General features: G+C 51.9%; 2 protein-coding genes across 4 annotated transcripts; both read right to left on the reverse strand.

Annotated features, from left to right (window-relative positions):
- Positions 1-4,138: 4,138 nt before the first annotated feature.
- Amdhd2 (amidohydrolase domain containing 2) lies at positions 4,139-14,162 on the reverse strand. Of its 3 annotated transcripts, none has more exons than XM_057776480.1 (11): positions 14,040-14,162; positions 13,546-13,682; positions 13,328-13,467; positions 7,943-7,997; positions 7,614-7,826; positions 7,448-7,536; positions 7,219-7,363; positions 7,040-7,147; positions 6,837-6,905; positions 5,966-6,067; positions 4,142-5,186 (listed from the first exon to the last, which is right to left on the reverse strand). In XM_057776480.1, exons 2-11 carry the CDS (start codon positions 13,550-13,552, stop codon positions 5,098-5,100), a joined length of 1,017 nt encoding a protein of 338 aa, XP_057632463.1. In that variant the 5' UTR covers positions 13,553-13,682; positions 14,040-14,162; the 3' UTR covers positions 4,142-5,097. The 3 variants fall into 3 exon arrangements, with proteins under 3 accessions (XP_057632464.1, XP_057632463.1, XP_057632462.1); XM_057776479.1 differs by having other exon boundaries at positions 13,990-14,156; XM_057776481.1 differs by lacking the exons at positions 7,219-7,363; positions 7,448-7,536 and having other exon boundaries at positions 4,139-5,186; positions 13,990-14,156.
- Positions 14,163-14,503: 341 nt separating this feature from the next.
- Positions 14,504-19,563, reverse strand: Atp6v0c (ATPase H+ transporting V0 subunit c). The gene is made up of 3 exons (XM_057776921.1): positions 19,116-19,563; positions 15,107-15,290; positions 14,504-15,016 (listed from the first exon to the last, which is right to left on the reverse strand). Exons 1-3 carry the CDS (start codon positions 19,192-19,194, stop codon positions 14,812-14,814), a joined length of 468 nt encoding a protein of 155 aa, XP_057632904.1. The 5' UTR covers positions 19,195-19,563; the 3' UTR covers positions 14,504-14,811.
- Between the last annotated feature and the right edge of the window lie 4,564 nt (positions 19,564-24,127).

The following is a 24,127-nucleotide window of genomic DNA, read 5'->3' on the forward strand; positions in this document are numbered from 1 at the left end:
CTGCTCACAGCTGCCTGTAACTCTAGCTCCTGGGAGATCTGACACCTTTGGCTTATGAGGGCACCTGCACACGCGCGTGCGTGCACACACACACGCACATGCTCCCATAGGTTTTAAAGGCAACTCAGCAGGTGACAAGAGCAAGGAAAGGAGGCAGCAGGAAGCTGGAGGACAGACAGTTCTGTCTCTAGGACCTTCACGGTAGCCAACAGGCAAGACCCAAACCAGGAGGGAAAATGCTCTTTCTTACCTGGTCTGGTGCAGTTCGTTGGTACCCAAAGTAAAGAAGAGGGACTGGCTGTCCCTTCTGTGCCCAGAATCTCTTTTATCTGCAGAGTACCCCTGAGCCACTCATGTAGTGGCTTGGGGTGACATTATGAGGTCATGGAGGGCAGGAGGATGATGGGAACCATCTTAGAAGGGGCTGGGAAGTGTCTGGTGTGCACATGGCTCATGCCGTTTCTCTCTTCCCCAAACAACCTCGTGATGTTTTGGAGTTAGGAGCCCAGAAGTGGCCTGGACCTACGTTTAGGCTCTGGTTTCTCCTGATGCTGCTGGAACTCTGTGTGACCGCCTGTGTCTTTAATCCCAACACTTGTGAGGTAGAGGGCGGAGGATCAGTGTTCAAGGCCAACCTCCAACACACAGCAAGCTTGAAGCTAGGCTTTGTCTGATCAACAAAACAAAACAAACAAAAACCCACAGCCATAGTTGAGAGGTCTGAAAGCTTGTGTGGGGCTGCTACCTCAGTGGGCTGCAGACCTCAGCTCCTCCCATGTGGGCGACCCCTACCACGTGTTCACCTACCAGACCAGCTGCCTCTCCTCTGGATGAGGCAGGTGTCTCACCTGGAAAACTCCCGCTTCAATTTGACAACAGACTAAAGGAAAAGTGTAATCTGGCTCAATAAAACAAGCCAGACCCCCTGGCTGCGAAAACAGAGGAAAGGCAGGTTCGCCTGAAGCCATTCATTGTACTCCTTACAAAAGCTACATGCTGAGGACGTTGCCCTTATAAAACAAACCCTACAGCTGCGGGCGTGACCGTCGCAGCACGCACCGGCTGAGTCTAGCCACTCCTCTAGCCTGTTGGTGCCTGCCACCGGACTCCAAGCTAGGGGTTATCTCTTTCACGGTCGACCCCTCTTTCCGAGAGCTTGGTCTTGCCGCGACAGCGGAGGCAAAAGGACTCAGGTCATCCGGCTCGGGGCTCGAACCCAAGTTCCGCTGAATCCCGCAGGCTGCTGCCCAGCGCTGGCCGCCAGATGGTACCCGTGCGCTTCTCAGTACTCAAGCGTTGGCTTCCCGGGCACACCGGATGAAACAGGCCGCCTCCGCCGCCAGGTGTCTCAGGAGCACTACCTCCCAACCTGTTCAGCCACCCACCACTACTGTGACTCAACTGACCTCAGGGAGTGGCCGGCCCCCCCAGTCCACACCCACACCACAGGCATGCCTAATGCGGCGCCACTGTTACCAAGAGCTGGGGCAACACCGGTGCTCCAGAAGCCCCAGACTGAAGTAACCGGCACACCTTTCTGTGAAAGCTCTCCAGCATTGCGCCATTGACAGGGCAGCGTGTGGTTGTGGTAGGAGACTAATGCCAATGGCACGGTATGTCTGGAAAGTAATAGTTCCTGAGGTAATGGGGGCTATGACGGCATGACGAGTGTGCTTACAGTAACTAAACCGTACACTTGAGAGCGGATAATGTAAGGCTGCATTTGGCTCAGTGCACTGGCTGCTCTTCCAGAGGACGCTGGTTCAGTTCCCATCACCCACACAGCAGCTAACAGCCATGTGAACTCCAGTCCCCCAGGGGATCCAATTCCTTTTCCGCCGGCATTGTACTTTTTACGTGATGCACAGACATGAAGGCAGGCAAAACACCCATGCACATGAAATAAAATCTTTTTTTTTTTTTTTTTTGGTTTTTTGAGACAGGGTTTCTCTGTGGCTTTGGAGCCTGTCCTGGAACTAGCTCTGTAGACCAGGCTGGTCTCGAACTCACAGAGATCCGCCTGCCTCTGCCTCCCGAGTGCTGGGATTAAAGGCATGTGCCACCACCGCCCGGCCCCAAGATAACTCTTTTAAGCAGTTAAGGGACCAGAGAGACAAGACGGCTCAGTGATCAAGAGGACCTAGTTCAGTCCTCAGCACCCACCACATGCTCTGACATTCTCTTCTGGCTTTGGACACCTGAATACACATAAACGAACAATGAACACAAATAAAAAAATTAGGTAATTTGAGATAAGGTCTCTCTACGTAGCCCTCCCTTGCTGCCCTTGAACTCACTATGTAGACCAGGCTGGCCTCAAACTCAGTGATCGACCTACCTCTGCCTCCCAAGTGTTGGGATTAAAACCATGTTAATTTTTTTTTAAAATGGCTGAAGTCATAAATTTTGGGTCTGGAGAGGTAGCTTGGTTGAGAGTGCTTATGTGCGAGGCGTTGGCTCAAACCTCCAGCACCAAGTACATGAGATGTGGTGCAGAGCTGTAAATCCAGCCCTCAGAAGGTGAAGAGAGGAGGATCTCCTCAACTACACAAAAATTGCAAGCTAGCTAGCCTTGGCTACAAGAGACTCCTCCCCAGTTTGCTGACATCATGCAGCCTAGGCTGGCCTCCAACTTGATATACAACCAAGGAGGATCTTGAACTCTTGGTCCCGCCTCTACCTTCCAGGGGATTACAAGCATGCAAAACTATGTGAACAATTTTATACTTTTTAAAGATTTGTTTTTACTATTTACTATCGAACATACAGCCATCCTCCTGCCTCTGCCTCCCAAGTGCTGGGATTAAAGGGGTACATCACCACCACCCATTTTAGGTTTGCTTTTAGCCAGACAGTGGTAGTGCATGCCTCTCAGTTTGAGGTCAGCCTGGTCTACAAGTTCCAGGACAGCCAGGACTGTTAAACGGAGAAACTCTGTCATGAAAAACCAAAAAAAAAAAAAAAAAGTTTTTGTTATTTTTAATTATGTGTGTGTGCATGTCTGTGTGAAGGGATGTCCAGGGTGCTCTCACAGACCAGAGAGTCAGATCCCCCTGAAGCTAGTCTAGTTACAGTGGTTGCAAGCCATCTGACGTAGGTGCTGGGGCTTGAACACAGGTTCTCTGGAAGAACAGTAAGTGCCTTAAACACTGAGCCATCTCTCCAGCCCTGTTGTTTTTTTTTTTTTTTTTTAATAAAAATAATAATCCAACCAGGTTGTGGTGGTGCATGCAGGAGGTCTCTTTGAGTTCAAGGCCAGCCTGGTCTACAAAGTGAGTTCCAAGACAAAGAAACCCTGTCTCTAACTGACCCCCCCCCCAAAAAAAAAACTAATAAAACCAAATCCCTACAGCAGTTTCAGAGCCAGAGTCCTCCCCTGGCTGTGTTCAACATGTAAACCTGCTTGCCCCTGTCCATTGTTGAGGCAGTTCTGTCTACCTCAAAACCTTCCCAGCGCTACTTCCCATCGTTTCTGGGTAGCCCCAAAAACACAGCTCACTCATCTGACCGCTCCCACAGTTCCACCCAGAGCAGTAGCACGAATCCAATGAAACTGGATCTGGGCAGGTCAGGGTCGGTTCTGTACTGGCCTTATACGCACGGAAGGTAAGCAAGCTACTATGAATGCACCTTTCGACTCCAGGCTGAGTCCTGGTCACCAGAACTGTCCAGCAGCAGAACACAGTGCCCGGTCCCCTCATCTGAGAAATGAGGTGACAGACGGGTAGGCCTACCATTGGGTTTCTGGAAGATAGGTGGAATGAGTCAACATTCACGAGAGTTTGGGAGTGAGGCCTTCCACCAGCAGAGGGAGGTTTCCATAGGCTGGTGAGTCCTGATGGGCTGGCCCCACAAGACTCATACTTGCTCTGTCCTTTGTCACGTGGAGAGGTGTGGCAATGGGGCAGATTATTTTCTCCCCACTGAGTCTAGGATCCCTCAAGATGGCTTTCTTGTGTTGACAGTGTCCCAAGAGACAAGAGGGGTGTGGCCCTGTTCAGCAGCTCTTCTCTCCAGACTATGCCCTCAAACAGTAGAAGCTCCAAGAGTGATTTATTTTGTTTGCCTACTTTTTTTTATCTTTCTTTAAATATTTTTCAAACTTTGACCTGGTATACAAAGGTGGCTTATAAAGAAATACTTTATATACCAAGTATATAAATGACAGGGTGGGGGCAACAACTCCAGGAAACAAATGCAAAGTGGAGGCATTCCAAGACCTGACCTCCAACCTCGGGCACATCTGCCTACATCAATCACAGCCATCCTTAAAGTCAAAGGAATTCCCAAAGGCCGTGCAATGATGTTTCCAGGGAGCCTGCAGAGCCACATTTCCCACGTGAGAGGAAGGCAGTCTAGGGTCCGGATACCCTGCATGGGTGGTACTAGCAGAGCAGGCAGGGCATACCACAGCCACCAAACATGGGAATAAGGGGAATTTCTCAGTCCCTGGGGTCTTTGAAAGAAGACACCACAGGGAATGGAACTTTTGATTATCCAGGAAGGTGCTAGGCAGGTCTGGCAGGTTAGGGAGCAGTGGGAGGAGTCCTAGGCTCAAACTGGAGGCCCTTAAGGCACCTATTCCTGCACTCATTGCTAAGTAACCCCAGGTCCCGAGGCCAGCATATGGACACTCTCCTGAATATTGCCGCAGGGAGTCTGGAGCTATGGCTTCCATTTTGCCCATCTAGCTCAGGGTCAGCCATCCAGCCTCTCCCAGTGGCTTCCCTCCAAGCTCATCCCACTCACTTCCCACCCAAACATCTTCCTGGGGGTCTGCAGGCCTCAAAACAGATCTGGCCTATAGAGGAGGTCCCGTATGGTATATCCAGCCCTTCCTGGTCCCATAAGGCCCCAGGGTAACAGTGAACACCAGCAGCTCTGCAGAATATAAACAACTCAAAACACAACTCCGATAAGGCAAGTCCTGTTGTCTGTATTTATGCCTCCTACACCTCCCCTTCAGTGGAGTGATGAGGTTGTGTGTGAGACCTGGGGCAAGGCTCCCAGCTTGCTCCCTGGAGACCAGCTCCCTGGACTGCCTGGCCTGTCAGTGTCCAGCTGGAGCCAAGTGTCCTCTCCAGTCAAGATCCTCAGTCACGGCCCAGCTTCCTTTGCCTGCCACACCAGTTCACCCGAGATGTAAGTGGCCTGGACGTGGAGGGTGTCGTCGAGCACCACAAAGTCTGCGGCAGAAGCAGAAGGTGAGAGGAGACACAGTGGGGCCATCCATATCCCGTTGTGGAGTCACTGAGTCATTTCTTATAACTGAGCTCAGAGGGAAAATTGAAGCCCAAGAACATGATTTGGACTGGTAGAGGAGCTGGAAGCAAGAGAATCAACTCAACACAGTTGGGCACAAGTGATCCCTGTAACCTCACCTGGCCTGATCTTAGATGCCAGAAGCCAATGGGTGATCGCACATGCCAATAATCTGAGACAGGAGGATTACCATGAAATTTTTGTTTGTTTGCTTTTTTTGAGACAGGGTTTCTCTATGTTACAGTCCTAGTTGTCCTGGAACTAGCTCTTGTAGACCAGGCTGGCCTTGAATTCACAGAGATCGGCCTGCCTCTGCCTCCCGAGTGCTGGGATTAAAGGTGTGTGCCACCACTGCCCGGCTTGATTGCCATGAATTAAAAACTAGCCTGGACTATACAGTGGCTTCCACGCCAGTAAGTGCTACATAGTAAGACCCCGACTCAAGACAAAACAAAACAAATAAACAAGCAAGGACCAACCAGGAGAAGGCTGAGGGGGTAAAGGCGCTTGCCACCAAGCCTGACTGAGTTTGACTGGGACTCACAAGGTAGAAGGAGAGAACCAACTACAGCAAGTTGTCCTCTGACCTCCACAGGTGAGCTGAGAAGATAAAGGTAGGAGTCTGTGGTGGGAATGGCCCCAAGGGCAGGGGCAGAGAAGACCCACCCCCTTGAGCTGACTCAACCCCTCCAAGGGGCCTCACCTGCATCAGCACCGAAGTCCAGGCTCCCCTTGGTCTTCTCCAGCCCTAGCAGCTGGGCAGGGTGGAGGGACGCAGCTTCCAGAGCCGACTCCACACTACAGCCTGCTCAGGAACACACTGTGGTGAGCTTGGACTCCGCAGGCAGCAGCTTGGGGAGGACCCTCACTCCCCTAGCTTTGGGAGACACCGCTTACCACTCTCTTCCAAGTTCTACAGGGAGCCCATTCTCTCAAGACTAAACAGGGGACGTCAGAGTGTGTTCAGTGTTGTATGGTCATAGACCCTCCTGACTACTTCTGGCAAAGAAGTCATACCTGGGCCACCATGTCACCAATCCAGCTGTCAACTGGAACCCTGTATTCTGAGCAGGGCCTAACTTGAGGCCCGGTGACCACACTCACTTTACGGCACCCCTTCTTGCCAGGGTAGTTACTTCCTGTGTCCCAGGCCACGCCCAGCCTGTTTGCGCTAGTGCTGCCTGCACTCAGAATGGCACTCAACCTTGAGATGCTGACAGGTAGAGAGCAGAGCCAGCTCTAAGCCCCAGAATGCCACTTTACTCTGCCCATGGATACTGCCCTTGCAGATTCCCACTATCCCATGTGTCTAGGCCTTGGCCCTTCTATGAGCAATGCGACCCTGCTCCTCCATCATCCTGCTCTAGTGACTGGCTGTTAGCATTTTTCCATAGCTGAGCACTAGTTGGGAATGGCCATGATCATTTCCATCTGCCAGAAGTCACAGCTCCCCATCTCCCAGTTTACAGGTAGTTAGAGGAAGTCAGCAAAGAAGTCCAATTTCTCTAGCTTCCTTCAGCTTTCCCCAGTTACAGCCTCCGCCCTTAGACACCTAGGAACACCAGCCCACTGACCTGTGGCCTGCAGGAAATGCCGGATGCACACATCCATGGGGGCTATGCTGCCGCACAGAGTCTTGGTGCCTTGAGAGCAGAAAGGCCAGGATTGGAGGAGAGGGTTTCTACGGGCCTGGTAACCCGGACAGGGCGTACCCGAGTTCTGCCCTACTCCAGGGAAAAGCCGAGACCACACATATGTAGGTACAGGAGTCACTCACCTGCAATGTAGGCTATGAGCCCATCTACCTCCACCTCCTGTTGTCCTAGCGTATGGCGGCCATTGCCCAAGCCCAGGGCAGGGACAGCATCCGTGACCAGCACCAGTCCTGGGGGAGGAGGCGGCTCAGGGCCTGGCCAGCTGTTGTCCTACTTGTCTCTACCCTGCCCAGCTACTCACCCTGGGGATGGGCCCTATGAGCAATGCGCAGAGCTGCGGGGTTAGTGTGAATGCCGTCAGCAATCATCCCATAGAAGATGCAGTGGCCTGGGGGAAGCTTGTCACTGGTGAGAAGTCCTACTATGCCTGGGTCACGGTGGTGGAACTAAGCAGGGCAAGAGGGAATGTAACTGAGTGACAGTACTGGCCACCGAGTCCCCTTCCACCCAGGAGCAGGGGTGACACTCACAGGCAACATGGCATTGAAAAGGTGGGTGATAAAGGTGGCCCCACTCTGCACTGCTGCTTCCGCAGCCCCCAGGTCAGCCACTGAATGCCCTGCATGGAGGACCTAAGGTCAGCTTCTGCAGCAGCTGAGAACCCTGAGCAGGCAACCCTAACGGGTGGCCTCTCACCTAGAGACACACGGATGCCTTGGGCTGTCAATGCCTGGATCACTTCATAGCTCCGCTCTAACTCAGGGGCAAGCGTCACAATGCGGACGTTGTCCAGGGACCCATATGTGGCCAGCACATCATGAAAAGCATTGTCTTCAAAGGAGCGGAGGTAGGCCTCAGGGTGTGCACCCCGCTTCTCTCGGCTGATGAATGGGCCCTCCAAGTGCACCCCTGAGAGGAAGGACAAGGGTGGTTCTAGAAGGCATTTCCACCTAGCAGTCCCACCCCAGTCCCTTGATCTGCCCTCCCTTCCCAACTGGGCATTTTGGAAGAAGTTAACCACTCACCGAGGACCCCTGCCCCATGGGGACCTCCACTCTTCACAGGAATCTGAGGAAGGACCTAGGGGGAACCAGTTGTTAAAGCCCTGCCCCCATCTCCACACTGCTCAGCACCCAGAGGTCACAGTCCAACCAAGGTCAGATCTTCAGGTGAGGTTTAAGACTCTGGCCCGGCCCAGCCCAGCCCTACTGTCCTTCCCACCCCAGTGGTCAGGAGCAGGAAGAAATGCCAACAGGGAACACTTGCTAAACTACCCAGAGGAACAGGAGGCGAAAGCATCCCCAGGCCGCAGAAGCATGATGGAGGCACCAAGGGCTGCTCTAACCTGCTCTGGCCTTCAAAGTGCTTCTGCCAAACAGCCCGGATAGAGTGGTCAAAGCCCTGAAAAAATGACTGCAGCCTCCCTAAGCTGCAGGACAAGGAAGCAGGCAGGAGGACGGCAGGGCAGAAGCAGAGGGCTGGAGGCTGGGGGACTCCGTGCAGGTGGGGCAGGGTTCAGCCATTCTGATCAGGAAGTTCACAGCCTCGGGAAAGAGACCAAGTATGCCATAACCCTCCCTCCAGACCCTTCAGCTATGGAAGCCCCCAGACAAACAGTAATACCCTCCCTCGGGATTACTCACTCCCAATACAAATAAAGGGCATATTTTATTATACGAGTATGGCAGCGCGTGCCTACAACCCCAAGCACTTGGCAGGAAAGCAGGCCAGCATCAGCTACGTAATAAATTCAAGGCCAGCCTAGGATACATGATACCCTGTCTCAAATTAACCAAAACCAAACCCATGCTTAGAAATCTGAGGACAAAGAATGATAGAAGGGCAGTCAGTCAGACTCTGGACACATCTCCATTGGAGAGGGACTCAGGAAACTCAAGCCTCACAGAACCTGGCACTATGAGAAACAGGCTTGAGGCAGGACTGGAAAGGGGGCCTCAGTAGAGGCAGAATACAAATATTGAGAAGTTTACATCCTAAAGAGTCTCTTAATAGCCTCTTATGGCCTTTAATACCATCACTGGGGGGAGCAGAGGCAGGCAGATCTCTTGTGAGTTCAAGGCCAGCCTGGTCTACAAGAGCAGTTTCCAAGACAGGCTCTGAGAAACCCTGTCTCCAAAATAAAAATAAAAATAAAAATGCTCCCTCTGAAGAAAACAAGACTCTTCCCAGGGGATCACACAAGTCCCAAGTCCCAGAGGCAGGACCTTGGCAGCACAACCAGGGGTAACCCACAAAGCTTCCCTTGAAGGGTAGGTGTTCCTTGTGGCCTGCTAGTACCAGCCATTAAACAGCCTGCACTGAGTTCCCCAAGAAGCAGAGGAAGGAACAGTAACAAGATGACCATGCCAGCAAAGAGAAGATGCCAAAAGAGGACACAGAAAAAAGCCAACATTAATACCCTCAGGCAATGAGGACTTATAACCATGAAGCCAGACAAGATGTCAGAGCAATAATTGCTCCTCCAGGCTGGGCAGTGGTGGCGCATGCCTTTAATCCCAACACTTGGGAGGCAGAGGCAGACGGATCTCTGTGAGTTCGAGACAAGCCTGGTCTACAAGAGCTAGTTCCAGGACAGGCTCCAAAACCACAGAGAAACCCTGTCTCGAAAAAAAACAAACAAACAAACAAACAAAAATTGCTCCTCCAAACTCAAAGGTATGCAAGAATCCCATGGGATGAGACAGAAGCTGAGGAAGCATCTAGAAAGTGGTGCCAAGATGAAAGGGTGAGAGAAAGTAGTTCCCACAAAGGATCAAGGAACAAGCAGATGGCTTCCTACTTCTTAGCTACAACATGAGAAGCCTAAAGACAGCAGACACAGGCCAGCCTTGTCTCACGAGTGTGCCAGGACAGACAGGCCCACACAGAGTCCCTGTCTTTTTTTTTTTTTTTTTTTGGTTTTTCGAGACAGGGTTTCTCCGTAGCTTTTTGGTTCCTGTCCTGGAACTAGCTCTTCTAGACCAGGCTGGTCTCGAACTCAAAGAGATCCACCTGCCTCTGCCTCCTGAGTGCTGGGATGAAAGGCGTGAGCCACCACCACCTAGCTAGAGACCCTGTCTTAAAAAAAAAAAAATGGCACACAAAACAACAAGACAGTAGACATTAGAGATGCTGTGCACAGTGTTAACTATCTGCTGTCCCCATGCTCAGGAGATCACTTGAGCCCAGGAGTTTGAGACCAGTATACAACACAGTAAGATCCTTCTTCAAAAAAAAGGGGGGGTTAAATAAAGTGCAGCTGGGACATCCCAGTAGTTCTGGGCTTCGCAATGTAGCACACTAACTTTGCTTAGCATGTACAAAATCCTGGGACCAATCCTCAGCACCACAGACATGGTTTATTTTATAAGTGCCTGCATATTTGTTTGTAAGACACATGTGTACCCTCCTGGTACCTGTCGAGGCCAGAAGGAGGGACAAATCCCCTGGAACTGGAACTGCAGGCAATTATGAGTCACATGATGTGGGTGCTAGAAACCAAACCTGAATCCTCTGCAAGAGCAAGTATATTTTCATGTCTGCCAGTCCCAAACACAAATATTCCTCCTTCACCTCTAACCAAAACATGGATCAGGAGAATAAAGGCATAGCTAGCAATGGTGGTGCAGCCTTTAATCCCCACTAGGAGACAGAAGCAAGCTGATCTCTGGGTTCCAGGCTAGCCTGATCTAACTGGAGGTCAAGGACAGCCAGGACAAACAAAAGAGAATAGAGGCAGGGCTAGAGAGACAGAGAGCGTGTAGTACTTGGCAGCACAGGGTTCAGTTCAGTACCCACATCGGGTGGTTGGACAACTCCAGCTTCAGGGGAACCAGACCCCTCTGAGGGCACCTGCACTCACACGTACATGCTCACGTGCAGACATATGTATCTATACATAACTCAAAGTGACAAATCTTCGAAGAAGCAGCAGCAGCTGCCGCCGCCACTACCTACAGGTAACTTAGCAGCTTAAACAAGCAGAGCTAGTCACGATAGTATGTGGGGGCTACAACAGCAGGTCAAGGCCAGCCTCAACTACAAAGTGAAGTCAATCTAGGATACATTAGTCCTTGACAAAAAAAAAAGTGAAATGGCTCAGTGGGCAAAGACACTTGCTGCCGAGCCACCTGATGACCGAGTTCAGTCCCAGAAGACCGTGGAGGGCATGAGTGCACGCGCACGTCCAGACACCCACTATTTTCTAGAAAAGCACTTCGAAGGACAAAGTGAGAGTACACAGCAGAGAGAACAGGATAAACAAGAGCTATTAGATTTGAAGCAGAAAACAATCCAGCGGAGCTGTCTTCTTGAAGCCCAACTAGGGGAGCGAGTCTCAGAAAAAGAGGGGGTGGTTCCGATGAACCAGACTTGAAGAAGGTACCTGAGTAATACCTGGACGACTGGACAAGCCCCTCAGCGAGAAGCGATCATGAGGGGGAGAGGTTTGAGGGCAGAGTCTCTGGGTTTCAAATACAATGGGGTATTATGTGTTATACTCAGAGCTGCCCACTCTGCCATTGTTTCCCATCTGCTTCCCAAGGTTTTCTGCGGGTCTGTTAGGTGCTTAGACTACGATGAGAGGCAAGAAAACTTCAGGAGCTGGGCGGTGGTGGCGCACGCCTTTAATCCCAGCACTCGGGAGGCAGAGGCAGGTGGATCTCTGGGAGTTCGAGGCCAGCCTGGTCTACAAGAGCTAGTTCCAGGACAGGCTCCAAAGCTACAGAGAAACCCTGTCTCGAAAAACCAAAAAAAAAAAAAAAAAAAAGAAAACTTCAGGAATGTTAGCCTCCACTCCTGAGGGAGAGCCGGCCTTGCACCTTGCACCTTGCCAGTCACACCTGCAGCAAGAGGGAAGCTGGGAGGGGTAAAGGAGCATGGGGGAAGGCTAACGGGAGAACAAGGCCTTCCTGGAAGAGCCAGGGAGGAGAGGGGAGACCTGGAGCTGTTGGAATGTGCCTCAGGGAGAGAGAAGCGTCTTAACTAGTGGGAAGGGAATGTGGTAGGAAGGGGTATGTCCTGATACCTGTCACCTTAAAGGTTACTCTAGCAAGACCCAGAGAGTCTGTGTGATCAGAAGAGAGGACCAAGTACTTATCTGCTGTGAGGCTGCACTTTTTTTTTTTTTTTTTTTTTTTTTTTGGTTTTTTTTCGAGACAGGGTTTCTCTGTGGTTTTGGAGCCTGTCCTGGAACTAGCTCTTGTAGACCAGGCTGGTCTCGAACTCCCAGAGATCCGCCTGCCTCTGCCTCCCGAGTGCTGAGGCTGCACTTTTGAGGGTGGGGTGGGAGAGCTGTGGGAAACTTCCAAAAAGACATCTCTAGTTAACATTCAAGAAATGTCTAATATGTGTTAAGTGCCCACTAACTGTTCTCACTCTAGGTTTAATGAAATTGAGACTCGAAAGTGAGTAAAGTTGTCCCAAGTCAAGAGGCCGGAGCCAAGCCTATGGGAGCAAGGGCACAGCCCACACTCACTGCCCGTGGCCTCCTACTCTGATTCCGAGTCTACACACCCAAAAAGGGAACTAGAGACAGTCATACACTTCCCGATCCCTTTATGGATCCTGCAGTGGGAGAAAAACTGGCTGAGGCAACTGACAGCAGGAACAGGAAGAACCCATTCAAGTACAGGTAACAACATTAGTTTACTAACCTCATCAATTGCATGATATTGCATAAAAGAATACCACACTTTTAAGCAAGAATTCAGGACTGAGAGATAGAGGGCAGAATACACACGAACTGCTCTTGAATGTGCTAAAGACAGCCACCTAAGCAAGCTGAGCTCACACTGGGAAACCTGTGGCAAAACCTTCTCATGAAAATGGGATCCATGACAACAGACCTCCCTCTAGAGAGAGGGAGGAAGGGCGAGGGATGCAGGGCAGTGGCCTGTGCACCGAAGAGCAGCTCTCTCTGAAAGGCTTCTTCAGGTGAGTCACACAATAGAGCAGGTTAGGGAGGAAGAGCCTGACTAGAGACAATGGCTGGGGCAGAATTCCCGAGGCCCAGAGGCTGCCTACAGGGCGCTGGGTGTGGCAGATTAGAATGGTGACCTGACAGAAAAAGTCCGCAAATGCACTGGCAGCTGCAGAGACCAGGGAGGGCACAACCGAACAAGAGCGAGGAGCATCCCTCACAACCAAGTGGATGGAGGCCTCATTCAGGTTAAGAAAACGCTGCTGACCAGGCTGTGGTGGCGCACGCCTTTAATCCCAGCACTTGGGAGGCAGAGGCAGGCGAATCTCTGGGAGTTTGAGGCCAGCCTGGTCTACAAGAGCTAGTCCCAGGATAGCTAGGACTGTCGCACAGAGAAACCCTGGCTCTGGGGAAAAAAACAAAAAGAAAAGGCTACTACCCCTGGGGGTAAGGGGTCCCTTTGCTCAGGGGTAAAACAGCCTCATCTCACCTTGTGATAAATCTCTGGTGGGGAAGTGACCAGGGTGGGACAGAAGGAGGTGACACCATGGGACAGGATCCTCCGGGCCACTAGGGCGACCCCAGAACCCACATCCTCCGTGGTCTTGGAGAAGTCAACACCAAATCCACCTGTGGCCACAGAAAACAAGGGGTAGCACAGTGCTCAGAGCTCCTCCCCTGGATTCCCTGGCCCAAGCCAGGCCGCACCGTTCATCTGCACATCGATAAAGCCGGGCGCCAGGATGCGGCCTCCGCAGTCCAGCTGCTCATCAGCCACGCGCCTCTCCTCAAAAAACAGCTTCTCTGGGTCCAGGATGCGGCCCCCGCGCACCCACAGATCCTCCCTGAGGGCAGAGCAGTCGGCACTTTGGTCACCACCAGGCCCTGGAACCAAGCCCTAGTTCTATCTCGTTCCCGGCTTGTCCCTGCACCCACTATTCTACTTGGTTCCCAGCCACACACCCAGGACAGTCCTGCCCTCCACATTCACACACCCAGGACAGTCCTGCCCTCCACATTCTTGGGTTCCCACACCCGACCCAGCCCTGCCGCTTTTACGGCTTAGGTCCTACACTCGCCCCATCCTTGAACCCCACACTGCAGTATCACCACTCCTACACCAGGCCGAACCCCGCACTATGCAGCCCAGACCTGAGCAGCGTGCCGCCGCGCAGGATGCGGCAGTTGGTGAATTGGCGTACCGGGGCCCCCGCCGCAGGCTGCCCGCTACGCATCGTGAGTCGCGCCGACCTCAGCAAGCTTTGGGCGCAAACCGGCAGTGCCCGGAGCACCCGTAAAAGGAAGCAGACGCAGGCCGCACCACGTGACTCTCAGCTGAAGGGTTATCACGTGGGCTTCGGCTCCACGTGACCAGAGACCACGTGACACAGAAGCCCCGCCTGCTCAGCCCACAGAAGCGCCAGAACACAAGCCAGTCACATCCGAGAACTTTTATTGGACACAGCTGGGAGCCAGCCCTGGCGCGCTGTACACGCTACCCTCCACCCTGGCTGTCCAGGGTTGGGGGGAGGGTGGCTCCATCCAAGGAGTCTCAGCAACAGGAACCCCACAGGCAACACTTTACTAATGATTACTATATAGTTGGGAGACAGGGCTGCTCCACAGACGCATGAATAGGTCAAATCTTTTATAAATAAACATCCAGTGAAGAGAAAAATGACAACTCTAATTCATCCTTATACACAGAGCACTCTAGGGCGATGGGTGGGGTAGCCAGAGGCTGACATCCTCACTGGTCAGGGGCCTGGATGGGAGATGAGTGGGCCCAGATGTCCACAGCACGGGGCGGCAGGGGCCAGGCAGGGGCAACAGACAACGGGCACTAGGACACTGCGCATTTACAAGACCAACTACTGAGGGGGCAGCTGCCCGTGCGTGTGTGTCAGGCTGTTCGTTCTGGAATGAGGAGGGGTGGTCTTTACATCCTATCCTGTGACTGGTGGTGGAAAACGGCTACTTTGTGGAGAGGATTAGGGCCACGATGAGACCGTAGAGGCCAAGCACCTCCGCGAAGATGAGGATCAGGATCATGCCCACGAACAGTCGTGGCTGCTGGGCAGTGCCCCGAACACCAGCATCCCCCACGATGCCAATGGCAAAGCCAGCAGCCAGACCACTCAGCCCCACGCTCAGGCCAGCACCCAGCTGAAGAAAACTCCTGGGAAGAGAAGAGATACAGGCTGTCAGCAATCTGCCTGCCCGCAGGCAAATGATGTACTTCACCTGACAGTACAGGTCCAGCACTCACCTGTAGAGAGTGATGCCATCGGTCAGGGAGTTAGCGATAAGTACTGCCACCACCAGGCCATAGATGGCGATGATCCCAGCCATAACCACTGGGATGATGGACTTCATGATCATCTCTGGCCTCATGACCGACATAGCTGCGATGCCAGTGCCACTCTTGGCTGTGCCATAGGCGGCTCCCATGGCTGTGGGGGGAGAGATGAAGTGAGCTCTGGGCAGCATGGAAGTTGCCTGGGGAGCTTTTTTGCACATTGGGAAGGCTCCCCAATTACCACCACTAGAGGAACTGAAGACATGCAGCCAAGCAGGAGCCCCCTTGGGAGAATAACCATCACTATAGCCACTTCTCTTTCCACTAGCAGAGCCTCACCCCAACCTCCTAGTCCACTTCCGCCTGGAGTAGTCCTTGTGGTCATGGGGGTCCTGGTTTGCTGTGAAAGCAGCCTTTGTTCCCTAGCATTCTCTAGCTTGTGACCTCTGGCAAAACAATCACATGGAAAAGAAGCAAATGGGCCAATGAAAGCTTTGCTTGAGACTAGGGCATCTCTGTCCCACACCCTAAGTTCCAGGCACTTCAGACATAGGAGGACTACCTCTCAGCTGCCTTAGAGGCCAGTCCAGGGTCAGTCAGTCCCTGCCTGCAGTGGGGCCTTCAAGCCTTCCAAGACAGGACAACCTGTCTCCTTAGAAGGTGTTTCCCGATCCAACCTCCTCATCAGACTGCTGCCTTCCTTTCAGGTCTTTGTTTCCCTCTCCTGTCTCTAGGTCTTGAACTCCAATTTTCCTCATTTCTGCTTTTGTTTTCCAGACCCTATAAGAACTACTCAACTACTTAAACAGGTGACATGGGCAGTCTCCAAACTGTCTCTGCCCAGGGCATTCAAGCCATGGCCATTCTGGGAGCAGTATATAACCAGATGCACAGAGAACACAGGCCAGAGGTAAAAAGGACATGAACAGCCCCTGCCACTCTACACTGTTTGCTGATCTCACTGGACCACAAATATTCCTACTGTGTGCCCAGTGCTGAGTAGGGCAAATGTGTGCCTCTCAGCTCAGTAACAGCAAAAAGACAGGACAGTGACTCAACACATTCACATATCCAGGAAGGAAAGAACACGGACGGAGGAGGGACTTACACCGAGGGGAGGAGGGTTTGAAAAAGATCATGGAGTGGGAGATGATGAGGTAAACAGCAAAGCAAAGGAAAACCAGGCAAAGAGCAAGATTCTTGACAGCACATTCAGGCACCAAGCAGAAAGTCCTAGATGAGATAACTGCAAGAGGCAGGGACTCCAATAGACAGCTTGTCTCTTCGACAGCACCCTTAAATGCCCAGACACTTCCCAAAGACTTAACACCTTAGCTTTCAAGTCCCGGGTCCATTTCAAGAGAGATTTTCCTGGAACTGTTCTGGTCATTGTGCATTTCTCAGGCTCCTACTGCAAGCCAAGTCCACGCTTGGCTTCATCACAGTGAGTGCCCGAAGAGCTCCCACTCCTGAGGACATGGTACTAGACACTGAGAATACAGGCTGCTATGTGCTACTGTGAAGGTGGGGATTGAACTCAAGGAACTCTGTATACTAAAAGGCAGAACTCTGAAACAGGAAAGGAGTTGAGTTGGTCCTTCCCCAGAGCATAGTAGGTGGATCATGTCGCTGAAGGATGGGTGGCAAGAAGAGAGATGATGAGAATCAAGGATGGCACCAGGGACCAAGGCTAGAGGAGATAAAAATTAGCCTAGACCCAGACAGTAGCAGGTATCTAGAAGGCCAAGTCTGACAGGCTGCAGAAGGGAGATCTGTCAACACCAATGCAGTGGGGCACAGAGAGTGGGGTCTGGAGGCACTTCCAGGAAAACAAGCAAACATAGGGGAAGTCACGGAAAGAAGTCACTGGCAGTTTCATGGAGAACATGATGAAGAAACAACCAACAGGATATTTGTCATAAGAAAAAAAGGGAAGCTAAAATGTGAGCAGGGACTGGAGGCCTCAAAGACGTGGCAGACCTCATTTATTTAAAAGAACAATGGTCTTTAACCTTGGTTCATGAAGTCCAAGAGAAGCCATGAGCCAGTCACTGGACTAGGCTTTGAGTCTTCCCAGCAGCAACACTGAGGCCAGAGAGATTTCTTTAGGTGGTGGCAGGACAAAGATGTGCTATTAAATAGCAAGCTTGGAAGGAGAAAATGAAATCAGAAGGTGATTCAAGTGGCCAATAAGAGCCTAAGCCCCACAGGACTGTGAGAATCTTGTGTGAAGGAACAGGACTGACAGCGCATGTAGGTTCCAATCCCCAGAAGCTAGGGTCAGGGAGGAAAAGGCCTAGTCCAGCAAATATCCAGTTTTCAATAGTGCAGAGACACCTGTTGGCCAGACGTGGCACATGAAAGGTCTCGACAGAAGAGGTTCAGGGAGCTTAGAGCAGAAAAACAGCAGAACATGAGCTCCACATGATCAGGGATATTGTTTTGTTCACAGTAAGAACTCAAGAAAGATTTACTGAATTCATGTATGAATGAGTGACAACCACAAGTCATCACAGGTGGCCAAAATAGGGGAACCTATGGACACATTCTGGGGCAAAGAGCAGTTCGAAATGCTTGGCAACCTTCTCTAAGGAGCCCTACAGTGTGGGGAGAACAGGCATGGGCTGGGAGGGGAAAGGAGAAGTCTAGACCACATCTCCCACCACAAATGATCCCTTAAGCCAACCATGTGGGAAGAACAGGGCTCTTAGAAGCACCTGACAGGCCCAGGCAAGGGGAGGTCACCAAGACAGACAACTGGCCACCCCAATCTGCACCCTACAGGTGTTTACAGTCAACAGACACTGTTTGGAGTTCAAACTCTCCGAGTACCTGCACAGAGGGCCAGCCTCTCCAACTGCCCGCTAGGGTGGGGCAGGGCGAGGTCACTTAAACCAAAGACCAGACCTTCCAGAGGAGGCCCAGACCAGGCCAGACCAGTCCCTGGGGGCTGTGACTTACCTCCCTCAATCCCACATTCTTGAGTCTGACCCAAAGGTTTTTCTCCCAGGAAGGCCAATTTTCACTAAATTTGATACCATAGAACTGTCAAGGCCCAACTTGAAAAGCAGCGTGCTATCAAGAACCTTGCCAGGCTTTTCCTTCACTGAGCAAGGAAGCATCTATCTCCCAGTTCCAGCCCCTCACCCCCCTAGAAGAGGAAGGTCATTCATTCACTCATCTATTCATTAGGGCCAGGACTGAAGATCAAAGACCTAATCACGGAAATGCTGACACTCTCAGACAAGCAGACTCTCAGCAAGCATTCGCTCAAGCGCTTCTTCCTGGACCAACCTCACTTCCATAGGCTCTAACCTGAGTCCCTGCAGGTTCCCAGGACCAACCCCTCAGCCCAGTTTTCCCAACCAACCCACACGATGACAGAACGATTGGGATTGGGAAACCGAGACAAGTCTCAACCGGAAACACCTGCCTCACCCAGGGTACAGACCCACCTGACCCCCTAGCTGCCCGGCAGCCACAAAAGCTGGGCTTTTGGACCTTAACGGGGACACAGGCTCCCTCTGGCCAGGAAGCCAGGGACTCCTGTACTGGGCCCGCCGCAGCCTACGGACTGGCGCCTTTCAAGATGTGATGTCACACCTGTCCGCAGAATGCGGGATGCGGAGCAGGCGCAGGAGCGGGCACAGGACCGCGCGCCGTTCCCCCCCCCTCGACCCCCACCCCACCTTCATGCCTGCTTCTCGGGACTAAAATGGCAGCCACACCACCGCCCCACCCCCGCACAAACGAGGCTCGGCTGGCTGATAGAACCAGCACCCGGATCAAGCCCGTAAGCCCTGTGCTCCACAAAGTCCACTGTCCCCGCAGCCATGGGGCTGACCCCCAACCCGCCAGGCCCGACACCCACATAGCTGAGAATGACGTCAGAGTGACGTCACGCCCAGCCCCCAGTGAGCAGCGGGCTCTAGTCCCGCACCGCTTGGCACCCCCCCGCTCCTCCTGCTGCGATGCTCACCGCTGAAGACCATGGCGGACGAAGCGCCTATGACAGCGAAAAATGCAGCATATTCGGGGGTGTTCTTGATGTCAGCCATGTCTGCAAGCGGGGAGAGGGCAAGCTCAGCCGGCGGCTGGGATAGGACGGCGGGAGAGCGAGCGGGCAAGCGGCGAAGGTCCTCAAGGCGGCTGAAGCGAAGGCGACCCCGCCAGTCAGCCGCTGCGCTCTAAATACCAGCACCGCAGAGCAAGATGGCGGCCGCGCTCGCGTCACATGATCTGGGCTCCGCCCCTACGGGTCGTACCACTTTGCGCCGGCGGGGGAGCGCGGCTCCAGGGTGACCGGCAGCCCTTGGACAGTGTGTGGGCCCTGCCACCAGTCCCCTGGGCCCGGGGCCCAACGCCTGGCCTGGCCTGGGACTTCGCTGGCTCGCTGATCCCTGCCGACGTCTACCCGGACCCTACCGTGTTGGCCCCATCGGTACCCGAGGCGGGGCCGCAGCTCGCCATATTAGCATACAGGGTGGAGCCTACGCTAGCCCGCCTCCTCTGCGGCTGCGCGGCGCTCGCTGGTGTTCGAGTACCCGGGTATATTTTCCCTGTGTTCCCTGACCGAGAAGCCTAGGCACTTGTGCTGCATATTGTTCAGGTTCTCACGTTTGCCCGGAGAGCTAGGTTAAAGTAATGGCTCTGCAGAATCCGTAACAGAGGAAATCCCTAGTGCGGGGCTTCACTCTCTCCTCCAGGCCCCCCCCCCCGGGAATGCCACGCCCCACCCCGTCGTGTTTAAAGAGCCACAACCCCAGGTGTTCAGTCCACAACCGGGTTCCTGCAGATCCTGGCCTAACGTCTTCCCTTTGATTCAAGGGGAGAAAAAGGAATCCCTCACCTTACCCTTCTTGCATCAGGGACCCTGACATCAGTTGAGAGGTCTCTGTCTGCCCATGACTGTTTTTATTTTATTTTTCTATTTTTTTGCTGTTGTATTTATTTATTTATTTATTGAGATAGGATTTCTCTGCATAGCCTAGCTTTCCTGGAACTCGCTGTGTTAACCAGGCTGGCCTTGTACTTCAGAGATCCACCTACCTCTGCCTCCCTAGTGCTGGGATTAAAGGCGTGCGTTACCACTGCCCGGCTATTATTTTATTAGATTTATTACTTATTATTTAGATTTATGTATGTATTTTATGTATATGAGTGCTCCATTTACATGAATGCCTGAAAGGCAGAAGAGGGCACCAGATCTCATTACAGATGGTTGTGAGCCACCATGTGGTTGCTGGGAATTGAACTCAGGACCTTTGGAAGAGCAAGCAATGCTCTTAACTGCTGAGCCATCTCTCCAGTCCCCGATACATGACTTTTTCATCTCAGCACTCTTTTTGGTTTTTCAAGACAGGATTTCTCAGAAACTACTTTCCTCCAGGGAGCCCCCTGCCACAGTGCCATGTTTCTCCTCTCCCTCCCCTAATGTCCTCCTCAAACCCCATCCTCACTTTCACTGAAGGCATTTTGACTCTTTGTGTATCCCAGATCCCCAGCAGGGTGTTCAGCGGATTCTGGCGATACAGCCGAGAGCACCTACATGCCAGGCCCTATACTGAGGCATCTGAGGCTACTGCCACACCTATTCTTATTCAGTGGATAGTAAAACAAACCTAGGAAGGCTAAGAGCCTTGCTCTGGTCACCAACCAGCAAATGATGGAATTAAAATTCTGATCTAGGTCCTGGGCTAGCAGGCTACACTGCCGGGTCAACTGCCAGTTTTCAGCTCAATCCATCTCTTGCCTCCCACCGGGATCTCCCGACACTACGAGGGGCCCCTCCTTTGGACTCTAGGAAAGAAACTGTAGGAGCATCCCTGCCTTCTCCCTTGCTGTTACTTCCCCCTTGGCATGAAATCATAGGTCATGAGTTCTGGCCTGTCACTGTCAGTGGGGATTTCCAGACACTGAGAGGGAGGGGATTTGGAAATGTGTGTCAGAGAGATATGAGGAGAGGGACAGAGATGCGGAGTGGTACCCTTAGACAGCCATTGGCACTTTCCAGAAATCCCAGAAGAAGAGGCAGAAGAAGTTAATAACATCCTAGACAACCTTAGCCTGGAAAGATGGACTTACTCCAAGGAAGGCAAGACCAGGTTTGGTAGTACACAACAGTCAGCTCAGTGTTTTGGATGCCAGGGCAGAAAGAGCGTAAATTTAAGGCGAGCCTGGATCACACAATACTATCTCAAAACAAAAACAAAACAAAAAGGTTGGCGGGGAGAGAAAGGAAAAAATAGGAGGAAGAAGAGAGGGGCAGGCGAGGGGAAGTAAGAGGAAAGCAAGGAGGAGGAGGAAGTGGAGGAGGGCCAGAAGGAGGGGAAGGAAGAAGAGGGGGAAGAAGAGGAGGGCAAGGGGAAAGGAAGAGGAGGGTGAGGGGAAGAAGAGGGTCAGAAGGAGGAGAAAGAAGAGGAGGGTGAGGGGAAGGAAGAGGAGGGTCAGAAGGAGGAGGAAGAGGAGGAGGGTGAGGGAAAGGAAGAGGAGGGTCAGAAGGAGGAGGAAGAGGAGGAAGGTGAGGGGAAGAAGAGGGTCAGAAGGAGGAGAAAGAAGAGGAGGGTGAGGGGAAGAAGAGGGTCAGAAGGAGGAGGAAGAGGAGGAAGGTGAAGGGAAGGAAGAGGGTCAGAAGGAGGAGGAAGAGGAGGAGGGCCAGAAGGAGGGGAAGGAAGAAGAGGGGGAAGAAGAGGGCGAGAAGGAGGGAAAGAAGCAGCAGCCTTTCTGGAACATCAAGAACCATGTGTCCCAGAAGGAACCTTGCCAACAGCCTCCTTCCGAGTCACCATGAAGGCCTGGGTGCGGGGGAGAGGAACACAAGGACACGGGACAGACAAGACTATAAAGAGATGGCACCATGGCACTGTGCTTTTGTACATTGGTGAGACAGAGCCATGTGTGGCCTGGACATGGTCAGTGGAAACAAAAACACACAGATAACGGCACTATTTTGGGGAATGAAATATGATAAAAGGCAGCTAATTTTTTTAACCCAAGAAAACAGTTGAGTCATGTATGGTAGTGCACATCTATAACCCCAGCATTTAAGGGGTTGAACAGGAAGTTGGAAATTTTGAGGATAGCCTGTGCTATACAGGCAGATCTTAATCTAAAAACATTGAATAAGGCTGGCCACTGGGGGGGTGGGGGGTGGCAGGGTGTTGCTTGATGGTAGAATTTGTGTTTAGCATGCATGGTGTCCTGGACTTAATCCTGAGCAAGAGAAAGAAATACCTTATGGAATAAGGATCCGAGAAATAAAAACAGGGACTGGAGAAATGGCTCGGTGGTTAACAGCACTTGCTGCTTTTTCAGAGGACCGGATTCCATGCCCAGTGTCCACAGGACAACTTGCAGCTTCGGTTTAGGGAATCAGATGCCATCTTCTGGCCTCGTGGTGCACGTGCAAACATGCAGGCAAAAAACGCTCACACAAAACAAAACAAAAACCCAGCAAAATAAAACCCCTCCTGCTCATGGTGGAACACTCCTTTAACCCCAACGCTTGGGAGGCAGAGGCAAGAGGATCTCTATGAGTTCAAGGCCAGCCTGGTCTACATAGCCAGTTCCAGGATAGCCAATGCCACATATGGAGAGCTTGTCTAAAAATAAATTTAAAAAACAATAAATAAAATCCTATAAACACAGAATCTATCTCTTCCTGCTTGGCTCCTAGACAGTTTGGATAACAAGGGTGACCTCAAGAGCAACAATAAATATGTATCTACAAGGCAGGCAGCTAGAATGATCCCAACACAGGGCAACTCTTGCTTCTAGCAAAATTTCCAAGTTTCAAGTGTTGGTGCCAGGGGCCTGACTGGATCTTCTTTGAATGAACAGGCAGGCAGAGAGGCAACTCTACCACCAGGGGGCAGTGGGGACAGACTAAAGCTAGTTTGCTGTAAGCTGTGGGAGCAGCTTGTCAGACGCCTTTGACTCTGTCTCCCCCACTTGGTAAAGGTGAGCTGGGAGCCTATTGTGGGAGTAAACATGTAAACCTCTAAAATAAGTCAGAAAGGGGTTGCTAGACGTAGGTATAGAGGGAGAAATGGTTGGGGCTCCACCCTGGGGTCCAACAAAAATCTTATTTCTAAATAAGTCTTAAAATATGAAGAGGTTGGGCTGGAGAGATGGCTCAGAGGGTAAGAGCATTGGCTGCTCTTCCAGAGGTCCTGAGTTCAATTCCCAGCAACCACATGATGGCTCACAGCCATCTGTAACGAGACCTGGTGTCTTCCTTGCCAGCAGTACATTGTATGCTTAATAAATAAATAAATCTTAAAAAAAATATATGAAAAGGTTAGCCGGGTTGTGGTGGTGTGTGCCTTTAATCCCAGCAGAGGCAGGGGGATCTCAGTGAGTTCAAGGTCAGCCTGGTCTACAAAGGGAGTTCCCAGACAGGTTCCAAAGCTACAGAGAAACACTGTCTCAAAAAAAAAAAAAAAAAAAAAATAGAACAGGAAGAAGACAAAGACACAATCCAGGTTTTTATTGTTTGTGGGGGTGGGGGTGGGGTGGGGTCTTATGTGACCTAGGCTGGTCTTGAACCCCAGATCAACTTTTAACTCTCAAGTCCTGAGATAACAAGTGTGGTTCATCTGTCTGTGTTGCGGGACTGTTTTGAGCACCAGCAGTAAGAGGAAAGAGCTATTTTAGGGAATTCTGGGGGTGTAGGACAAACCTTGGGAATGGCCCTGTACCGCAATGCAGCCACTGTTAAATTCTGCCCTGGACGGCTGGCAGTCCACAGTGAACAACAGAACAGTAAAGTTTTCTTTTTTTGTTTTGTTTTGTTTTTAGAGACAGGGTTTCTTGTAGCTTTGGGGTCCAGGAATTCACTCTGTAGACCAGGCTGGCCTTGAACTCACAGAGATCCATCTGTCTCTGCCTCCCTAGATCTGGAACTAAAGGTTTGCACCACCACCTCCTACCAAGAACAGTAAAGCTTTCTTAGGAGCTACAAAGCTTCACAACAGGGAGCCCAGTCTACTA

Source organism: Chionomys nivalis, chromosome 7 (genome assembly GCF_950005125.1).
Source record: "Chionomys nivalis chromosome 7, mChiNiv1.1, whole genome shotgun sequence".
NCBI classification, from domain to species: Eukaryota; Metazoa; Chordata; class Mammalia; order Rodentia; family Cricetidae; genus Chionomys; species Chionomys nivalis.

Bases quoted from the DNA above. Each gene is read 5' to 3' on its own strand.
- Amdhd2 (XM_057776479.1), bottom strand. From the start codon at position 14,072: ATGCGTAGCGGGCAGCCTGCGGCGGGGGCCCCGGTACGCCAATTCACC. The intron at 7,827-7,942 runs GTGAGTGGTTAA...CCTTCCTCTCAG, and splicing joins CCATGGGGCAGGGGTCCTCG to GGGTGCACTTGGAGGGCCCA. The intron at 7,537-7,613 runs GTGAGAGGCCAC...TCCTCCATGCAG, and splicing joins AGGCATCCGTGTGTCTCTAG to GGCATTCAGTGGCTGACCTG.
- Atp6v0c (XM_057776921.1), bottom strand. From the start codon at position 19,194: ATGGCTGACATCAAGAACACCCCCGAATATGCTGCATTTTTCGCTGTC. The intron at 15,291-19,115 runs GTGAGCATCGCA...CTCCCCCCACAG, and splicing joins GTCCGCCATGGTCTTCAGCG to CCATGGGAGCCGCCTATGGC. The intron at 15,017-15,106 runs GTGAGTGCTGGA...TTCTCTTCCCAG, and splicing joins GATGGCATCACTCTCTACAG to GAGTTTTCTTCAGCTGGGTG.